This window comes from Chlorocebus sabaeus, chromosome 10 (assembly GCF_047675955.1).
Source record: "Chlorocebus sabaeus isolate Y175 chromosome 10, mChlSab1.0.hap1, whole genome shotgun sequence".
NCBI classification, from domain to species: Eukaryota; Metazoa; Chordata; class Mammalia; order Primates; family Cercopithecidae; genus Chlorocebus; species Chlorocebus sabaeus.
The window spans coordinates 118,345,083-118,365,008 of record NC_132913.1 but is presented as its reverse complement, the minus strand read 5'-3'; the positions used below and the strand labels follow the sequence as shown (position 1 = coordinate 118,365,008).

Here is a 19,926-nt window from a genome sequence, read left to right as displayed (position 1 = left end):
TTTAGCCTTGCAGTGTTGGTAACAGCGGGACACAGAATCAAAGAGAGGATCCACTCCTCAAAATGCTAGGGTCTAAGAAACAGTGCCATTAAAAGGTATAATTTTACTCAGGAAGGGTAAGGAAAACATGAGCATGAAGGTGGTTGGGGGGCAGGGGTGGCGGCGGAGTGAAGCCCCTGAACAGAGAAAAAGGCAGACAGGAATGGGTGTTAACTGTCCCTCCGCTTTCAGTTGGTGACAAAATTCAGGCTTGTGTGTCTCCTGATGAAGCTGTTCACAGTAACACAAATGCAACTGTCTACAATACATCATAAAGACAGACAATGCTGTTTCTCCAAAATTTTATTTTAATTTAAATTACAGGGCCAGCCAGATATTCTGATAAGAAATTCACTTTTCCTTAGGAGAAAGAAAATGCTTTCATGGCATTGTTAACAAATGTATACATCTCCACTTTTTTAAGGGTTAAAAATCACATTAAGTAACTGCCTTATGTAAAATTAAACCTTTATAACACAAAAAGAAACCACTTCCAGTATAATAGTCTTGGTAATATGAATATATTAAACGATCATAACTTCAAATGCAACATTACAACCTTAAATGTTTTCACATTGTTTTGCTTAAAAACAAAACCCAAGAAGTCTGAACTACCTTCAGATTCCAATGCAAGAGTAACACATTAATGTTGTCTCTGACACACTGCACCCCCTCACTGTCTTCCACCTAAAAGGCTACAACATCATTGCCAAAGTGGAAGCTGTTTTATTGTGTAAGTTCTAAGAATGAGCTTGGCAAGAAGACATTTCTTCCACTTGGTGTAATCCATGTTTTTACACTAACTCCATACACACAGCACTATACCACAAAAGCCAGGACACCACATCACGGCCAAGTCTGCCTTCCTAAACATCTAAGAGATTTTCTTTTCGAGAAGACTAGATTGCCTTATTTCACACAGATTCTGGTAAAGACAGTCTCAGAAAACGCCAATTATGATGCAGACTGCCATTTTAATAAAAATAAAATATATCTGTATTTTCTGGAGCTATTTTCCTAACTGATGTTCTTGAAGGTTTTAAAACCTGCTGAAACAGCAATTGGGAGGCCCATTTTACCGGCCAATATATAATTCCATTAGTAAGAGAGGCTAGCAAAGAATAATCATATCAATTTCTTCAGCTGCAGCCATGCTGAATTTGAACTGGCAAACTCTGATTTGTAAGTTGTTAGTTGTGATCTTCGTATCACTAAAATGAACAGATACCATTCTAATAACTTTACATAGATATAGTCTAGAAGACATTGTTCTGCCGTGGTCACAGTAACAAAAAAGTGGTGCAAAATCAGTTACTTTATAAATACTGATAATTTGCAGCATTAAGGAACAGGACATAAAAAAAATAAATTTCCCCATAGGACACCTATGACTAGGAAGTCTTCTTTTCCTAACAGAAGCCAAAGTTTTAATTATTCAGTTCACAACTATTGTACTGGATTACTTAGTCTAAGAAAGAAAAGGTGCTCTACAGAGGTTTCCCACACACACAAAGAATCAGCATTAATTTAGCATAATCTCTATCATTCACAGATCTGGCGGATTCATGAACTCATTTTAAATGAATAAGGCCAATAGGATGCAGGAAGGTGTGGCTGACAGCTCCAGGGCTGTCTCGCAGCTTACTGATGGCACCCCATTAGGTAACTGAATACAAAGGATTGGTTTACTTTTTTTTTCTTTTAATGCTGTGATACTTAAATGTTAAATCAGCATTTTCATGTGATCTGAAGTATTTCAATTACATATGAGCATTCATTGTTTTTTTGCAAAAACTCAGTATTAGGTAATAGTTACATACTACTACAGTAACATTCCTCTGCTGTACAAATTAAACCATTTAAAAGAAATGAGCATTCTAAGAATTATATACAAAAGAAACCTGTAAGCAGTGTTGAAATGAAATGCAAGGTGTCATTGCTAGCTCTACTTTTTAAAATATCTTCGAAAAGTAAAATTAACAAATACCCTTCAACATATCCAGGTTTACAAGTCTCAAGAAAATCAAATGTCAAAAAATTCTAGAAAGCTGTGAAAAGCATATATACATTTTCCTTATGATCTTATGAGGCTTCTTTACACTTTTGAGAAGTTGCTAAGTTTCAGTATCAATTTATTCGCATGTCAACTTTATCTGCCCCCAAACTCCCATTTTGGATACAGTTCCCCTCTGATTTCAGATAAAGCTCTGCGTCATTTTCCTTCAGCGAAGGGGTACGATCTGACGCAGGGATGCCAGGTGTGCACTTGCCACACTGCACTCAGATCGCCAACAAAGATGGGTGCAAACACATAGGTCTAATCTGGTATCAATGCCCTCTCTCCTAAACCACACTCTCATCCATACATTTGCCTTCATGAATCCAGCCATGTTCAGAACTCCCGTAGTACTCTGAATTCTGAAATGACACAAAGATCAAGAGAAAGCCCACATGTGCCCTAGTGTGCAAGCAGCAGCAGCTACGATCTCCAACCTGGACTGAAAAACAAAAGGGTAAAATGAAAAACCGTTCACTTAACAGCAGATTAGCAGTAATGTTCCTCATGAATCAGTAAGAGTGCCTGATGCTGAATAGCTAACAGCAAACGCTGAATTTGGATTTAACATAGATGTTTATTGGAGATTAAGCTTCTTGCTGAGCTGGTCTCTTCAAATCCCTGATCTGTTTAACTAAATAGGTCTTCTCGTCGTTAAACTGCTCATCCTCCGTCCTGTCATTCTGAAACTTGCTGAGGAACTCTATGAGTTTGGTCTGGTTCTTGAGGAGGATGTCTAGGATGGGCTGTGTCTTGTTAGGATTGGCTACAAACACCTGCATGGAGAGAAATGCACATGAGGCACAGAGAAAGAAGAAAACGCAGCCACACCTGAGCTGCAGCCACAGCGCAGGAAAGCACAGAGCTACGCTCTCCTGGGGTGGCGCTGAAGTCAGGGTCGTTAGGTTTTGCTTTAGAAGGCCTTATTTTACAACGGACAGAAATAATTACATGTTTTAACACTAATATGACTGATAAACTCATTCTGCCATCCCTGCAACACAGTGTTTAGTATTAAATAGACTCTGATTTTAGAATAAAACGGGCAGAAATTATTTCTCAGCACAAGAGGTCAGACTGGATTTTAAGAATGACACCTCCACAGCAAGCATTAAGAAAAGCTTTTGTTTTGCAGTTAATAATCTTCTAGGCCAAAGATAAATGACACTCCTCTATAAATAAACTTTCTTGTTCCCAAATCCAAATAGTAACCCCTGTTTCCAGGTCTACCTTTCTGTTTAAAAGTCATACACACAAATATGAAAAGTGACTGAATTTAGTCACCTGGATTACCAAAGTGAGGCTAATAATTTCCGTCATCTGCAAATGAAAGACGACGATCAATTCTAGCGGACAGTATCACTGATGGTTCTATACTCTACCTTAAAAACGTGAAAGGCCTCAAACTGGATGTTGCGACTTTTGTCTCGCAGCAGGTTCATCATTAATTTGAGGTTCTCAGGTTTACTGATGTATTTTGTCATAATTGTGAAGTTGTGTCTATCTAGTAGTAGTTCACCGAGAAGCTGAGAAGACATTTAAACAATTACTCTTACATTGTTATTAAAATTTAAGGAAAAATCAAAGTTTAAAAAAATAATTTATTTCATAATCATCATGAAGTATGGCATATTAGTAGGCACTCAAAAGACTGAAGAACTGAACTGAATTACAAACTAAAAGCTATCAAGGGCCTTCTCTCTGCCACCTGAATGCCTTCCTACCATTCCCTGAGGAGATGAAATCTACAGGATGCCTGACGCTGCTCTCTGCAGAGGATGTTCAAGATGTCCCCTTAGCCCTGAGTTGGAGACTCTCGGAGCCTCCCCTTTAAGCATGCATTTGTGTTAGAAACTATTCAGAAAATGGTCAAAAGCTATTGATTATTCCTGTTAACTAACCACAAACCTTAGCTTAATTTAAAATATCTATTTAAAAATTTTATTTAGCGGGACTTTCCAGGATAAAGGGTTTTGTGTCCCAAGTTTTCCATACATTAACCCTGCACATGCCACAGGTACCATTTTATCACAGCTAATTCAGAAAGGTTTACACAAGTGAGTATTTTTCTGCTCCTTCTTAAGTCTCCTGAAGATAATCCAGGGTTTTCTTACCGACCCTCATCATCACTAGTTATACCAATTACGCTAAAAAACATCTGTTTACTTCAGGGTTTACTAATTTCTGGAAAGTTGGTTGTATCATGTAAACTCACAACTTTTAAACTGTCATTGCTTACTCTTTCCTAAAACCAGTAGTCACTTCTTCAGGTTGTCAACATGCCAACAACCTGGCCAAAGCTGAGTGTGCAGAGCCAGCAGTGGGGCTGCCCAAGCTGCGGTCCTTGTGGGCAGAGGCAGAGCAGTGAAGAGCTTGGTCCCTGGTGCCAGCCTGCCTGGGTTCCAATCCTGGCTCCCTACTTCTTGTGAGCTCTGTAATCTTGAGCACATTTTATTGAACTCTTCTGTGCCTCGGTTCCATCATCTGTACAATGAGGGTGGGCAACAGTGCCTCTATCCCAGGAGTGCAGTGAGAATCGAGCGTCAGTATGTGCAAAGCACCCATCAGGCCTGCATCTGCAGAGACGTGAGTGAGTGAGGGCTAAGGGAAGAAAAGGTGCGAACAGCGCCGCTGTGTCTTTGCTTTAATTGCTTTTGTTGCTTCCTTTCTGGGTTTCTGGCTATGTTCTATATACTTGAAGTTTCCAGATAACTGATCTCTGGATAAGTAACTTGTCATTATATTAAATAAAAAATAAGGTGATGTGCAAGAAAACAAATCTATTTTACTTAGGCTTTATAAGGAACTCATAGGAAGAACTCAAAAGATTAGGTTTCATATCAACATGAATCACAAAATCTATTCTTACGGTGAGAAGCAACCAGCATCTACTCTTACAAAGACTGAAAAGTCAGTATTATGTGATTTATAGCTTTCGTGTTCTTTTTCTATCACAGAAACCAAAGAAAATCTGAAGGAAGATGACTTCAAACACGTAATTCTTTTATTTTTTGAGATAGTCTCACTCTGTCACGCAGGCTGGAGTGCAGTGGCACAATCTTGGCTCACTGCAACCTCCACCTCCCAAGCTCAAGTGATTCTCGTGCCTCAGTCTCCCAAGTAGCTGGGAATACAGGTTTGTGCCACCACAACTGGCTAATTAATTTTTGGGGGTCTTTTTAGTAGAGACAGGGTTTCACCATGTTGGCCAGGCTGGTCTCGAACTCCTGACCTCCATCCATCCACCTGCCTCGGCCTCCCAAAGTGCTGGGATTACAGGCGTGAGCTACCGTACTCCGCCCAAAGATGTAATTCTTTACTAAAAAACTTGGAGTCTTGCATAGGGAATATAAATTTGCTGGCAACATAAATATGGGAATAAATAAATGCCAATGTGGCTACAAAAAAGAGAGTATTAATTAAACTCATCTTTAAAGTACGGCTGGTGCTGAAGCTGCTCCATGTGTTCATGGGGCACTCACTGGCCCACCGCTAACATCAACTGCAGGAACCAGCGACTTGCTTTTACATTCATTCCTAGGGGCTTGGAAATGGCGGTCTCAGCCTTTTATGTTGGTAATTCTGAATGGCAGAAGGGTCTTGAAGGCCGTTCTCCTTACTTATCCAAACAGCCCAAGAATCCAACATTTGGTCAAAGTTTATGGATTTGCCAATAACCTCCCCAATACCTCCGCTTCCTCCCACAACGGCCCTAGAAGCTACTAACCAAGGCTATCCTGTCTGGCCTTTGTGGCCTTAGAAGATACTGACTCCAGTGAACTGTGCGCATCTGTGTAACCGCTGGCAAGAATAGTACACCTCAGCCCTTTTGAGAATCACAGAGCAGGAGAGGCCCCAGAAACCTCCACTCTCTCACACACTGATGTCCAGGGAAGAGAAACTCCTCCCACAGCTGCCAAGAAGTTCTGTCCAACCCCCTGAAGATAGCAAATGATCCTCTAGCCAGGGGAGGCGGGGAAAAGAATCATTAGGGATCCCTAACACTAGATGAAGAGGATGGCTGGGCCCAAGCAACAGCAATGAATGGAAAGCAAGGGGCCTGGCTGGATGGTGCCCATTCCCCAGCTGTGGCTGTCACGGATGCCCTGCTGTAGGAATTACAGCCTTACACGGAAAGAAGGAATATGCTGGTCTGAAAGAAAGTGCTGATTGAAAATGCGGATGCTGGAGTGTTCCTATCAAAGGACACAAAGTATTCCAGATGCTCCTGGTGTCCTTTAGTCTTTCCACAGAAAGATAAGGTCTTCAAGGGAGATTTCCCTACGGTAGGAAGGGGATGACTGGATGGAGTCTTGGTCATTATTGGTCCAGACACGTATGAGGGGAAGAACTCTGGGCAGAGTCAAATTTTAAATGGACCTGGCAAAAAACTGAATGGAATTATGATTTTTCCCCTCAAATCCTTTGTGATTTCATCTCCAGTTCCTGTCGGGACTGCTTACTGACAGAATGGAGGGTATGCACTTATTAACTGCTATAAGAATTTTCTTCAGCAGGGGTCAGCAAACTATCAAGGGCCAAACACTGAATATTTTAGACTTTGCAGGCCATAGGGTCTCTGGGGCATATATTTAATTCTGTTGCTGAAGCTCAAAATAGCCACAGACAATATGTAAATAAATAAGCATGTCTTTATTCCAGGCTGGATTTAGCCCATGGGTTGTAGTTTGCCAACCCTTGGTCTAGAATTTAAATCTTAAATTTAACATTCTAAACTTGCAAAGGATATCCTACTTTGATACAAAGCAGCCAACCCTGTCTGTGGTCCACAGCCTCACACGCACATCGCCTCCCTCCACCCTCACACACCTGCCTGTGCCACCCAGGCCACGGCCCAGGAGCAGAGCACCTGGGTGCCTTCATCTAGCTGGTATGACTACGGCCCAAAATCTCAAAGAAGGCACTGCTAGGAGATGAAGTCTTCTTCAAACTCCTGTTTATTCCCTTTCCATGTCTCCACCTTACTCGGAAGCTGGAAGGTACTCCACATGGATCACTGTCCAACTCCATCCCTTTCCGCAAAAATCTTGACCCTCGGCAAAGGTATTTATTTCCCCTAAAGGTCTATGACCCATCCTGCACATCTCCCTTTCCCCACATCCACATTTCAAACACAAGGTGCAGAGAAATAAGCTATATAAAATGGTATGTCGTACCTTCAGTGACTGTCTTTTTGTCACGTAATTTTCTGAATGAAGTAACTTCTCATATTCACTGAAAAACTAAGATAAGAAAATATGTATCAGGATTATTGCAAGAAAAAAAAAGACTGGTAGGTAACATTGTAAATTAGCTTAAGGACACACTTCTCACACCATGAAGGCCAACAGCTGCCCTGGCTCCCCTGCCATTCTCTTTCATGTCTTCCTCTGACATGTTTGCTCTAAGACCCTCAGGTGATCCCACCAATCCTCTCCATGAAGAGGGCTCCTGGTACTGAGCCCCTTCCCAGTTCCAGCCAGGACCGCAGAGAGAGCTGAAATCCAGGCCTCTCTGTCACCTCAAGCTCCCTATGCACAAAACCTAACTTCCTTACCCCTCACACTTCTGCTTATTGAGTCTGCTCTCATATCTTGATGTCAGATTGAAAAACTTGTATTTTATATAAACAAGAACTCAATTTGTTTAAAGCACAACCATAAAGAGAAAAGTTACCTGCTCTTTCAACGTATCAGGCAAAGAGAGAAAATAATTCAGAATAAAAATTAAGGGAGGAGAAATTCAGCATTGTGTTAACCAGGGCAACACTGAAGGTGGGGCTTAGGCTCAGACCCGGCGGATGGGAGGGATTTCACTCAGAAATGGAGGGGAGAACAGATTCCGGGCAGATAAAAAAGGAAGGGCATAGCATGAATGAAGCCCTGGGGAGAACAAAATGCCGCAAATTTAAGAACTGACAGGTCCACTAGATCTTCAAAACAGCGGTCACTGGCAAGAGTGGCACTGCTGGCATGGTAAGGGCTAGAAGTCCATTAAAGCAGAGAGTTAGAAAACCAAAATGACGGGAACTCAGGGGCCAAGGCTATCCTTCAAAAAACATAGTAGACAAGGCCAGCTAGCCTTAAGATTTTATTTTTTGTCTGTCTGTTTAAACCACATATGGGTTTAAAACATTCTAAAAGTCTGCAGCACTAGTATGACTGTTGGATCTTGGTGCTTTCCTGAGACTTTCCTTTGGTCCTGGCGAGTGCCAGGGGATGCCTGCTTTGTCATCTGTCCAAGAGAGAACTACTGGTGTCCATGCTTTATGATGGGTCCTTATTAGCCATATACCTGTGGTCTAGAGCAGGAGATAGCAAACTATGGCCTGCTGCCTGTTTGTGGAAAGTTTTTCTGGAACACATCCATGCTCATTTGTTTACTGAACATGAATTCATTGAAAAGTTTATGTATTATTTGCAGCTGCTTTCACAGAACAACAGACAGGAGAGTCAACAGAGACCACATGGCTTACAAAGCCTCAAAAATTTGCTTTCTGGCCTTCTTGGTTTAGAGCTAACACAGAATTATACATTATTTCTTTTGCCTACCTCTTGGCAGAGGTGAGCTGGCCATCTATTTAGTAAGTATTTGAGTTAGATTTCTCTCTTTTCAGAAAAAGTTGTTAACTCTACCTTCTCAAATGATGATCAAACTGATGACCAAAACAACTGGACCTGCTTTTAATCAGTAACAAAATAGACACATCTCAAGTTCTTGATAGAAAATGCAAGTTGATTTTCTGCTGCATCTTTGGATAAGTTTGGTTGCAAAAAATTTTTCATGGAGAACTGCCTGAAGAGTATGTATGTGGCCCCTGTTTCCTTCAGATTATGTTAGTTTTTTTTCTCTGAATTAGGACAGACAAAGGATAAGTAACAAATCTAGATACCTGTCCTCCCACCCACTTCTGGGCTCCTCAAAGACTTGCTTTCAGGGAACTGCATCGGAGTTGAGCATTTTCTTTACTGCAATGCCATGGCAATGACAGTCCACTACATGACACTGTAACTTGACTCTCCTTTAAGAATGCCAAGGAGAGAAATCTGTTTCAGGTCCCAGTGCTAGGAAAGCTATGTTTCTTTTGAGCAGCCAGTATATATTTTACTCTACAAATACTGTCATCTTTTAATTGCTTTTATTTCTTTCTACGCTTTGGTTATTAGAAAGCTCAGAGCCAAACTGCACCAGAATTTAGAGCATGCATTTTGGTGTAATAACCTCACCTGTGGCTTTGAATTACCCACATCCCCCACGGTTTCTCCCTCTGTAAGATCTGATTGCTTTCTATATATTTATTAATTGCCTCACATACATTTTTCTAAAATCCTGCTAACTGATGTCATCTATTAACAACATGTAGGAAGCTATTTTACTGCAAGATTAAATAGATTTCACTGTAGCAAATGTCTTGGAAATTAGCTGGTCTGTGTCTCTGGTAGGCCTTAAATTACTAGTATGTTGAAAAATCTTTGTGGTGATGATAAATGAGCTAACATTTACTAAATGCTTCCTGTGTTCCAGGCACTATGCCATGCATGTCACATATGCATTCTTATCTAATCCTCATGATGATCCCAGTAGACAGGTACTATGAAGAACCTTCTTCAGGGTGGAAGACCCTGAAGGCACAGAGGGTGCATGAAGGCAGTTGCTGAAGTCTTATTAGCCCATGGTAGGGCTGACACTTGCAGCCAGAATCCAGGCAGTCCAAGGCTCAAGTCCATGCTTCTGTCTACTGTAAGAACACCCTGATGATGACAGGGCTGCCATTTTAAAGCAATGAACATACAAGAAGAAACACACCCATATTGAAATATACATGAGCTGAAATAAAAACAAAGGACCAGCAATTTTTAAGCCATTTATGAGGCTACTTATGAAGGACTTGTGTCATCAGTGTTGTGTTATGTTCTTACTGGGAGTGGAGGGCAGGGGAAAAAGACAGGAAAAAAAAAAAAAAAAACCAAAACACAAAAGAATGAGAAAGCATAGATTTTTGCCTCTAAGAATCTCATAATGTATTTGAACAGCAAAGTGAATAATGAAGTGTTAATAATACGCAGGATTTCAAAAATTTGAATGAGTAGTAGAAAAATTAAAATCTAAACCAAATCTTGCAGGATAGATAGGAATTTTAAGTGGATTGTCATTCTTCCAACCTCTCTAAGGGCACCTATCAGAATCTTCAGTGATGTGTAGTTAAACCAGTACATCACAACAGTGCTTGTGGGTATTGCGGAAGATCCTCCCGAGGCTGGCAGAACTGGCAGTAGCGGAAGACATCATTTCACACGGCAGCCCTAGAGGCAGTTGTGGGCGTCTAGGGAAATCAAGCTATCAAGCACTCTGGAAATCATTGACAAATCTCTGGAGGACACTATTACCAGGAACATCTGACATTGACTCAGTGCTGGAAGGGACCTTACCGACAAGCTAGTCCAATGTCCTCATTTTACAATAAGGACGGACTTCTAAGTCCCCAAGCGGTTAACTGCCTTGGCCATGGCCACAAAGGAGTGAGCAGTAGAGCAGGAGCAGAGCCGGGCTCCCGTCCCCTCTGGCCAGTGCTGCTCTCATCCTATCAGCTGCTGCCTCCCTTTCTCTCTATTTGTATGCAGCAGAAATGTGGGGCAACTGATGGAAAAGGAAGGAAAAGTTAAAAAGTCAGATAATGTTCCCACTATCTTTACTATCATTTTAGCAGCAAAATGCTTTCTTTTCCTATTTTAAAGCAATAAAAGCTTCAAAGGGCAGTATGTCAATAAAAAATATCTACTTCTGACCAAGTAATATTCTATAAGCTGTTTAAGAAGAGAAATAACTACAGCACCATTTATAAACATTACATTTGCAAAATAAATATTCTAGTACAAAAACCTAATTTAAGTCTTTCTGGTAACAAGTTACAATTTATTATTTAAAAATAATATTTCATATACTTACTCTATCATAATGCTGTTCCAAAAATTCTGCACTGAGCAATTTATGTCTTGTAAGTAAATCCTAAAAAAAGAAAGTTGTTTATAGTTGTTTTCCAAGTTTTCAAGAAAGAGAATCCTAAAACATTCCACACCATTTTATCTAATAAAAACTGTTGTTAAAAATCACCATACTTAACATTTCAGCATGAACTGTATTAAAAACGTTGATTCTATAAAAGCAAAATAAAATCATTAATTATTTTGAACTGTAATTTTAGTGATTATGATGAGTCATGGATCTATAGCTCTTAGAAGGAAAAAATGATAAAGGCAATGGAAATATACGCTAAAGAAAAAGAATAAGGAATTGTAGTTAAATTAAAAGTTAACACTCCCCAAGTGGGCTGGTTATTAAAAATAAACACACAAAAACAAAGCTAACAGTAGTGGTAAAGTATCAAACAATTCTACGCCCACTTAGCGCTCCTAGTGGAGAAAGAGGAAATTTCTTTTATTAGAAAAAGGATTAGAGGCTCTATTTTCTTCCCCCTAAGTTCAATCACATTCAGGTTCATAGCTAATACAAATTTTTTAGAGGCAGAATGTGTTTTAGGTAAGCAGAATGTTGGCATGATAATGTAGAATTAACAATGACTGTGAACCTCCAGTCTGATTTAGAGTATTACCATGAAATAGAACCTATGCCTCACTCTACAGCTTTCCCAAGGAACAATCATCCAGATATATTTACTATGTGCCAGGTAAAATTCTAGGTGCTAGGGCTTCAAAGACAAAAAGATATGATCCCTGCCTTCCAGGACCTAGACGTTAGCAAAGGACTAGCCTTGGTCTCACTGGGTGGGAAAGAGAATGGGAACGAGTGACAGCAGGAAGGCCTGGCTAGTAGCTGGTAAACTAATGGATCAAGGTCCTTCATACCACTGCTACAGATAGTGTCAATAATCACCTTTCTCCCAACCAACTTTCCTAGTTTTTGCTCCTGTTTATGTTTGAAGGTTGCCCAAGTTACTACAAAGAACTAGTGTTTCCTGAAGTATGCTGAAATGAAACATTGGTTCTGAGAAATGCTTTTAAGAATGCCCCATAGTCAAGCAAACGAGGGAAGTGCCATAGCTCACTCCAGATGTCAGGTCCCAGACTCCACAGGGAGCTCTTTTGTCACCTACTTTCTGTGAAAGTCCTTCCCGAAAGGGCCTCTGTACAGGCTTTCCCCACTGCCTGGTAACCTACTGTTCATCCTTCGGCCCTCGACTCCTCTTGATTGGTCACCAGCACAAAAGCACCGGACATAGCTGTGACTTTACACTGGTTGTGGGATTATTTGATTCAAGTCTCTCTTATACTACACTGTAAGTTCCGTAAATACCAGGATCATGTCTATTTTTATTAATCTTTGAATCTCTAGCACCTATGCAGTGCCCAGCGCATAGTAAGAGCTTAATATTTAATAAATCAACGAATGAACCAATAAAATCAGGGAACATGTCTGGAAAAACATCACATTCAGCAATCTTCAAAGTATGCTTTTGAGAAGGTTTCTAACCCCACCCCAAAGATTTACAGTTGCTCAAACTGCTGGATAGGGTATAATCAGGTATTTCCTGATTATAACAGGGATGCCCAGGAAGGACCTACCCAATTTTTCCCAAATTCTCCTTGAGGATTCAACAGGACATATTAGAAAACGTGGAGTTTATTCTGAGTACCCTTGAGTTTGGCAAGAAGTGCTACGACGTTTCCCCTCCAGGTGAAGGAGAAGAGGAAAGTGGTAAGAGAATTTCTGTTATCTTCCTACTGGGGTCCATGGGGTCACAGATGCAAAGGAGAGAGGAACGTGAGGAGAATGTATCAAGTACGGACAGCACCATTTAACATACTATTGAGGTGTGTTTATGGCTGATGTCCTGCTTGTGGAGGTGCCACAAGGCAATGCCTGTCTATAGGGTTCACTGCTGAATCTCCCACACCTAAAGAATAGTGCACCTGGCTGAGGTGGGTGGATCACCTGAGGTCAGGAGTTCGAGACCAGCCTAACATGGTGAAACCCCATCTCTACTAAATACAAAAACTTAGTTGGGTGTGGTGGCGCATGCCTGCAATCCCAGCTACTCAGGAAGCTGAGGCAGAAAAATCGCTCGAACCCAGGAGGCAGGAGCTGTAGTGAGCCGAGATCGCACCACTGCACTCCAGCTTGGGCAACAAGAGTGAAACTTTCATCTCAAATAACATAACATAACATAACATAACATAACATAACATAACATAACATAACATAACGTAACATAAGTGCCTGGCACAGAGCAGGCACTGACAATCTTGGTGAATAACAAATGAGTATGTTAACTTAGGAATTCATGTGTCAGGATCCCTGTCAGACAGTGTTGCTTCTACCTTTTTGCGACTAAATCGTTCTGGAGGCCAGTGTGAGGAAGTACAGCAGAAGGAACCTGCTGCTCACTGTTTTGTCATGACATAATGAAGGGAATGCCAAGCAGGAGGGTCCTGAGAGACACGGCTCTCAACTGGGGTTGGATTCTTAGAAACAGGTAGGAAGACAGTATCTACTTTATAAAGCAAAGGCCCTCTAGGTGTTAACATGTTGCACAACAGATTTTTACTGAAAGTTTGAGTGAAGCGAGTATTCACTCTGCAAGGTATTTCAAAAGGAGCCAGAGGCTCACAGATGGGCCATGCAAAGGGGGACCTCTAACATCTTCCCATATAGGGGAGATTCTATGTGCTATCATCTGGAAACTCAGGACACTGCTGCCAACGAGAAATCAAATCTCAATGGCTTTGGGGTAGGAGAGATTGAAAGGGGGCACTCAGAGTCTGCCCAAGGACCAGTTGGACCCAGTACGTAACAGGATGAAAACCCTTTGTTAAAAAGGGTGATTCAAAGGCCTGGGGAGGGGGTTGGGGGGGTAAAACACTAGTAGGAAAAGAGCAACTGTTAAGAGCCAGCACAGAGAAAAAGGTGAATACTAAGCTGGGAAAAGGAGAAGATGAGGACAATCAGCAGTGCCTCTATCTACCGACAGATGAGAAGGAACCTTAGCCTAGTGACTGCAGCTAAAAACTTTGGACAGCTCAAACTGGTGTGAGTGTGGGTGGGAGGGGCTGCGTGTAGACCAACAGAATAGAACATAATGGGCAAAGGGCATGCAGACCTGCAAAGTTTAGGGTGCATGTGACCTCAGAACAGCAGAGTTGCAAGGTCAGTCAGCAGAGGTGAGAATAAAGGGATTCCTGATCTTCCATCTATCTGAATTCCAGTCTATGGCAGGCCCCTGCATAATGGAAGAAAGACTAGGGATCATTTCCCAAGTCCAGCAGACTGAGCAGCCAACTTTTAGGGGGGGCTGAATTTAAAAGCTTCCTAAAAGCTTGAGTTTGGGCCGAAACATCATGTGACTAAGACAGCCCTGGGATCCCTGAAGAAATCCTGCTAACCCAGGGGGTTTATTTTCACATTCATCTTGATAAACCATTTGGCCCCATTTCCTACTTGATGTTTGATTATGTCTAAGGACAAGGAACTCAATTCTCCCAGTTGTGTGGTTCACCTCTGGAGCTCTTACAATGAGAAAGTTCTTCCTGTGCTAGGGTCAGACCTATCCCCAAGTACTTTCCAGGAACCATCAGAGCGGACAGATGCATGTTTTGTCCATTTTCTATGGGACCCCACTTCAAATACAAGTAGCGCTCTCATGGCAGGTCCCTACCGAGTCTTCTCTTCTCCAGGCTAAATATGTCCAGTTCCTTTAACCACTCCTCGAATGACAGGGTTCTGAGTCTCCCTCACCAACTACTGTCTTCTGAAAGTCATCTATTTGTCTATGTGCCTCTTAAAGTGTAGCGCCTGGAATGGAACACATTTATGTGTTGTTACCTGATAAGCTCATAGCAGAGTGAGACTATCAGTTAGCTCCTTAGGTTACATACTACCTGGTCACATGGAGCTCTGGGGGATGCATTATCATACTGCTTAATTGTATTGGAGGTATTCAAAATTGTTTACTCAAAGTGGGCTCTAGTAGCCTGCCTGCCTGCCTGGGTCCAAAGTCTGACTTCCCCATTTATTGTCTGATTTCAGTCAAAATCTCTAGCCTTCACTTTCCTCATCTGTAAAGTCAGTAATAACAACACTTCCTTCCTAGGGTTGAGTATGATATGAAATTATCTACATTCTAGTAATTATTATACTGAGTATCTCATTTCCTATTATTGTTATTCCTCCATCCCATATTTTATACAGTTGAGTCCTCAAGTGGAAGACTTCAGTTACTGCATTTAACTTCATCCTGCTATATTCTGGTCTCTCTAACCTTTTTAAGTTTTGGGGTCCTCTGTTATCCGCTCTCCTTACCTTCATGGCTAACATCTACACATTTGATAAGTATGCCTTGTCACCCTTTACTTCAGTCACTAATAAAAACGTTCAGCTGGGTGGGGAAAGCCCCGTGGAAATTCACTAGAAGTTTCTCTGCAGGGTGACGGCAATTTACTTGCAAGTAGTGTATGGATATAACATACAACTGGTTGTGAATCACTATACCGAAACTCCATCTAGCTCAGCCTTTTTACTGTTTCCATGAAAACAGATTTGTAGAATTATACAACATCTAGCATATCCTTTATTGTGATGAAGGAGTAATTCTAACAGCTAATGTTTATTGCACAGATACTGTGTGAAGGCATAACAACTGATATGGTCATGTTATTACCTGCATCTGAACAGATGAAGAGACTGGAGGTTAAATCAGCAGCAGAGCTGGTGTGAACCCAGGCAGCCATGCCCTTTTACTCCCCCAATCCACCAGTACCTATGAGATCAATATGACTGAACTTCCTTTTAGTGAATCCATGATGGCTGTGGGTACAGTTTCCAAAATGCTCAGAAGCCATCTTTTTTTTTTTGATACTTTAAGTTCTAGGGTACATGTGCACAACTCGCAGGTTTGTTACATATGTATACATGTGTCCTGTTGGTTTGCTGCACCCATTAACTCATCATTTACGTTAGGATTTCTCCTAATGCCCCACCCCACGACAGGCCCTGGTGTGTGATGTTCCCCGTCCTGTGTCCAAGGGTTCTCATTGTTCAATTTGCACCTGTGAGTGAGAACATGTGGTGTTTGGTTTTCTGTCCTTGTGACAGTTTGCTCAGAATGATGGTTTCAAGCTTCATGCATGTCACTACAAAGGACACGAACGCATCCTTTTTTATGGCTGCACAGTATTCCATGGTGTATATGTGCCACATTTTCTTAATCCAGTCTATTATTGATGGACATTTGGGTTGGTTCCAAGTCTTTGCTATTGTGAATAGTGCCACAATAAACATACGTGTGCATGTGTCTTTATAGTAGCATGATTTATAATCCCTTGGGTATATACCCAGTAATGGGATCACTGGGTCAAATGGTACTTCTATTTCTAGAGCCTTGAGGAATCGCCACACTGTCTTCCACAATGGCTGAACTAGTTTACACTCCCACCAACAGTGTAAAAGTGTTCCTGTTTCACCACATCCTCTCCAGCACCTGTGGTTTCCTGACTTTTTAATGACTGTCTTTCTAACTGGTGTGAGATGGTATCTCATTGTGGTTTCGGTTGGCATTTCTCTGATGACCAGAGATGAGCATTTTTTCATGTGTCTGTTGGCTGCATAAATGTCTTCTTTTGAAAAGTGTCTGTTCATATCATTTGCCCACTTTTGATGGGGTTGATTTTTTTCTTGTAAATGTGTTTAAGTTCTTTGTAGATTCTGGATATTAGCCTTTTGTCAAATGGATAGATTGCAAACATTTTCTCCCATTCTGTAGGTTGCCTGTTCACTCTGATGGTAGTTTCTTTTCCTGTGCAGAAGCTCTTTAGTTTAATTAGATCCCATTTGTCTATTTTGGCTTTTGTTGCCATCGCTTTTGGTGTTTTAGTCATGAAGTCCTTGCCCATGCCTATGTCCTGAATGGTACTGCCTAGGTTGTCTTCTAGGGTTTTTATGGTTTTAGGTCTAACATTTAAGTCTTTAATCCATCTTGAATTAATTTTTGTATGAGGTGTAAGGAAGCGATCCAGTTTCCGCTTTCTACACATGGCTAGCCAGTTTTCCCAGCACCATTTATTAAATAGGGAATCCTTTCCCCCATTTCTTGTTTTTGTCAGGTTTGTCAAAAATCAGATGGTTGTAGGTGTGTGGTATTATTTGAGGCCTCTGCTCTGTTCCATTGGTCTATATCTCTATTTTGGTATTAGTGCCATGCTGTTTTGGTTACTGCAGCCTTGTAGTATAGTTTGAAGTCAGGTAGCATGATGCCCCCAACTTTGTTCTTTGTGCTTAGGATTGTTTTGGCAATGCAGGCTCTTTTTTGGTTCCATATGAACTTTAAAGTAGTTTTTTTCCAATTCTGTGAAGAAAGTCATTGGCAGCTTCATGGGGATGGCATTGAATCGATAAATTACCTTGGGCAGTATGGCCATTTTCATGATATTGATTTTTCCTATCCATGAGCATGGAATGTTCTTCCCTTTGTGTCCTCTTTTATTTCACTGAGCAGTGGTTTGTAGTTCTCCTTAAAGAGGTCCTTCACATCCCTTTAAGTTGGATTCTTAGGTATTTTATTCTCTTTGTATCAATTGTAAATGGGAGTTCCATTGGCTGTTTGTCTGTCACTGGTGTATAAGAATGCTTGTGATTTCTGCACATTGATTTTGTATCCTGAGACTCTGCTGAAGTTGCTTATCAGCTTAAGGAGATTTTGGGCTGCGATGATGGGGTTTTCTAAATATGTCATCTGTAAACAGGGACAATTTGACTTCCTCTTTTCCTAACTGAATATCCTTTATTTCTTTCTCTTGCCTGACTGCCCTGGCCAGAACTTCCAACACTATGTTGAACAGGAGTGGTGAGAGAGAGCATCCCTGTCTTGTGCCACTTTTCAAAGGAAATGCTTCCAGTTTTTGTCCATTCAGTATGATACTGGCTGTGGGTTTGTCATAAATAGCTCTTATTATTTTAAGATACATTCCATCAATACCTAGTTTATTGAGAGTTTTTAGCATGAAAAGCTGTTGAATTTTGTCAAAGGTCTTTTCTGCATCTATTGAGATAATCATGTGTTTTTTGTCTTTGGTTCTGTTTATGTGATGGATTACATTTATTGATTTGTGTATGTTGAACCAGCCTTGCATCCCAGGGATGAGGCCAACTCGATCTTGGTGGATAAGCTTTTTGATGTGCTGCTGGATTCAGTTTGCCAGTATTTCATTGAGAATTTTTGCATCAATGTTCATGAGGGATATTGGTCTAAAATTCTCTTTTTTTGTTGTGTCTCTACCAGGCTTTGGTATCAGGTGGCCTCATAAAATGAGTTAGGGAAGATTCCCTCTTTTTCTATTGACAGGACAGTTTCAGAAGGAACGGTATCAGCTCCTCTTTGTACCTCTGGTAAAATTTGGCTGTGAATCTGTCTGGTCCTGAACTTTTTTGGTTGATAGGCTATTAATTATTGCCTCAATTTCAGAGCCTGTTATTGGTCTATTCAGTGATTCAACTTCTTCCTGGTTTAGTCTTGGGAGAGTGTATGTGTCCAGGAATTTATCCATTTCTTCTAGATTTTCTAGTTTGTGTAGAGGTGTTTATAGTATTCTCTGATGGTAGTTTGTATTTCTGTGGGATCAGTGGTGATCTCCCCTTTATCATTTTTTATTGTGTTTATTTGATTCTTCTCTCTTTTCTTCTTTATTAGTCTTGCTAGCGGTCTATCCATTTTGTTGATCTTTTCAAAAAACCAGCTCCCTGGATTCAAGGGTTTTTTGAAGGGTTTTCTGTGTCTCTATCTCCTTCAGTTCTGCTCTGATCTTAGTTATGTCTTGCCTTCTGCTAGCTTTTGAATGTGTTTACTCTTGCTTCTATAGTTCTTTTAATTGTGATGTTACAGTGTCAATTTTAGATCTTTCCTGCTTTCTCTTGTGGGCATTTAGTGCTATAAATTTCCCTCTACACACTGCTTTAAATGTGTCCCAGCGATTCTGGTACGTTGTGTCTTTATTCTCATTAGTTTCAAAGAACATCTTTATTTCTGCCTTCATTTCATTATTTACCCAGCAGTCATTCAGGAGCAGGTTGTTCAGTTTCCATGTAGTTGTGCGGTTTTGAGTGGCAGAAACCATCTCTTTAGAAATACTTTCTAGAACGTTATACAGGCGCAGTTTGGGGAAGCTACCTTCATTTATTCTAGAACATTGGAAACATATTTTGGCTTTCTAATGCCCCTCCCCATCTCCTTAATTCCTCAAAAAAGAAAAAAAAATTAACAAATATTTGGCCATCTGGTTTACTGAGTAGGCATTTATTCAAGCTATGAATTTTGGACATATTTAGAGCATTTTTTTTTTTTTTTTTTTTTAACAGAGTCTCACTCTGTCGTTCAGGGTGGAATGCAGTGGCGTGATCTCTGCTCACTGCAACCTCTGCCTCCCGGGCTCAAGGGATTCTTACGCCTCAGCCTCCTGACTAGCTGAGACTATAGGCACACGCCACCACAACTAATTTTTGTATTTTTAGTAGAGATGTGGTTTCATCATGTTGGCCAGGCTGGTCGTGAACTCCTGACCTCAGGTGATCCACCCACCTCAGCCTCCCAAAGTGCTCGCATTACAGGTGTTAGCCACTGTGCCTGGCCTAGAGCAGTTTTAATTTCCTTTTAAGACTCAGCACCTGTTCCAGAGCTATGGATGAGCCACATGTATTTGGAAATTTTTGTGTGTAGAGCACATTTTCCGGGAGTGCGCTCTTGCCACATTCTCAAAGGAAAGCATGAACCATAGATCTATTCTCCTTTTCCATTATAAAAATATTCTCTGCAAAGAGGAGACTAGCAG

At 40.9% G+C, this 19,926-nt stretch overlaps 1 protein-coding gene across 3 annotated transcripts in view; it reads right to left on the bottom strand.

Moving 5' to 3' along the window:
• Nucleotides 1-327: 327 nt before the first annotated feature.
• CAB39 (calcium binding protein 39) overlaps nucleotides 328-19,926 on the bottom strand; it is a 107,595-nt gene continuing 87,996 nt past the window's right edge. For all 3 annotated transcript variants that reach the window (XM_007966597.3, XM_038001400.2, XM_038001399.2), the window contains exons 6-9: nucleotides 11,042-11,101; nucleotides 7,273-7,338; nucleotides 3,478-3,621; nucleotides 328-2,871 (exon numbers count right to left, since the gene is read on the bottom strand). In XM_007966597.3, the coding sequence (XP_007964788.1) occupies nucleotides 2,683-2,871; nucleotides 3,478-3,621; nucleotides 7,273-7,338; nucleotides 11,042-11,101 (459 nt within the window). In that variant the 3' untranslated portion in view covers nucleotides 328-2,682. The remainder of the gene's footprint in view (nucleotides 2,872-3,477; nucleotides 3,622-7,272; nucleotides 7,339-11,041; nucleotides 11,102-19,926) is intronic.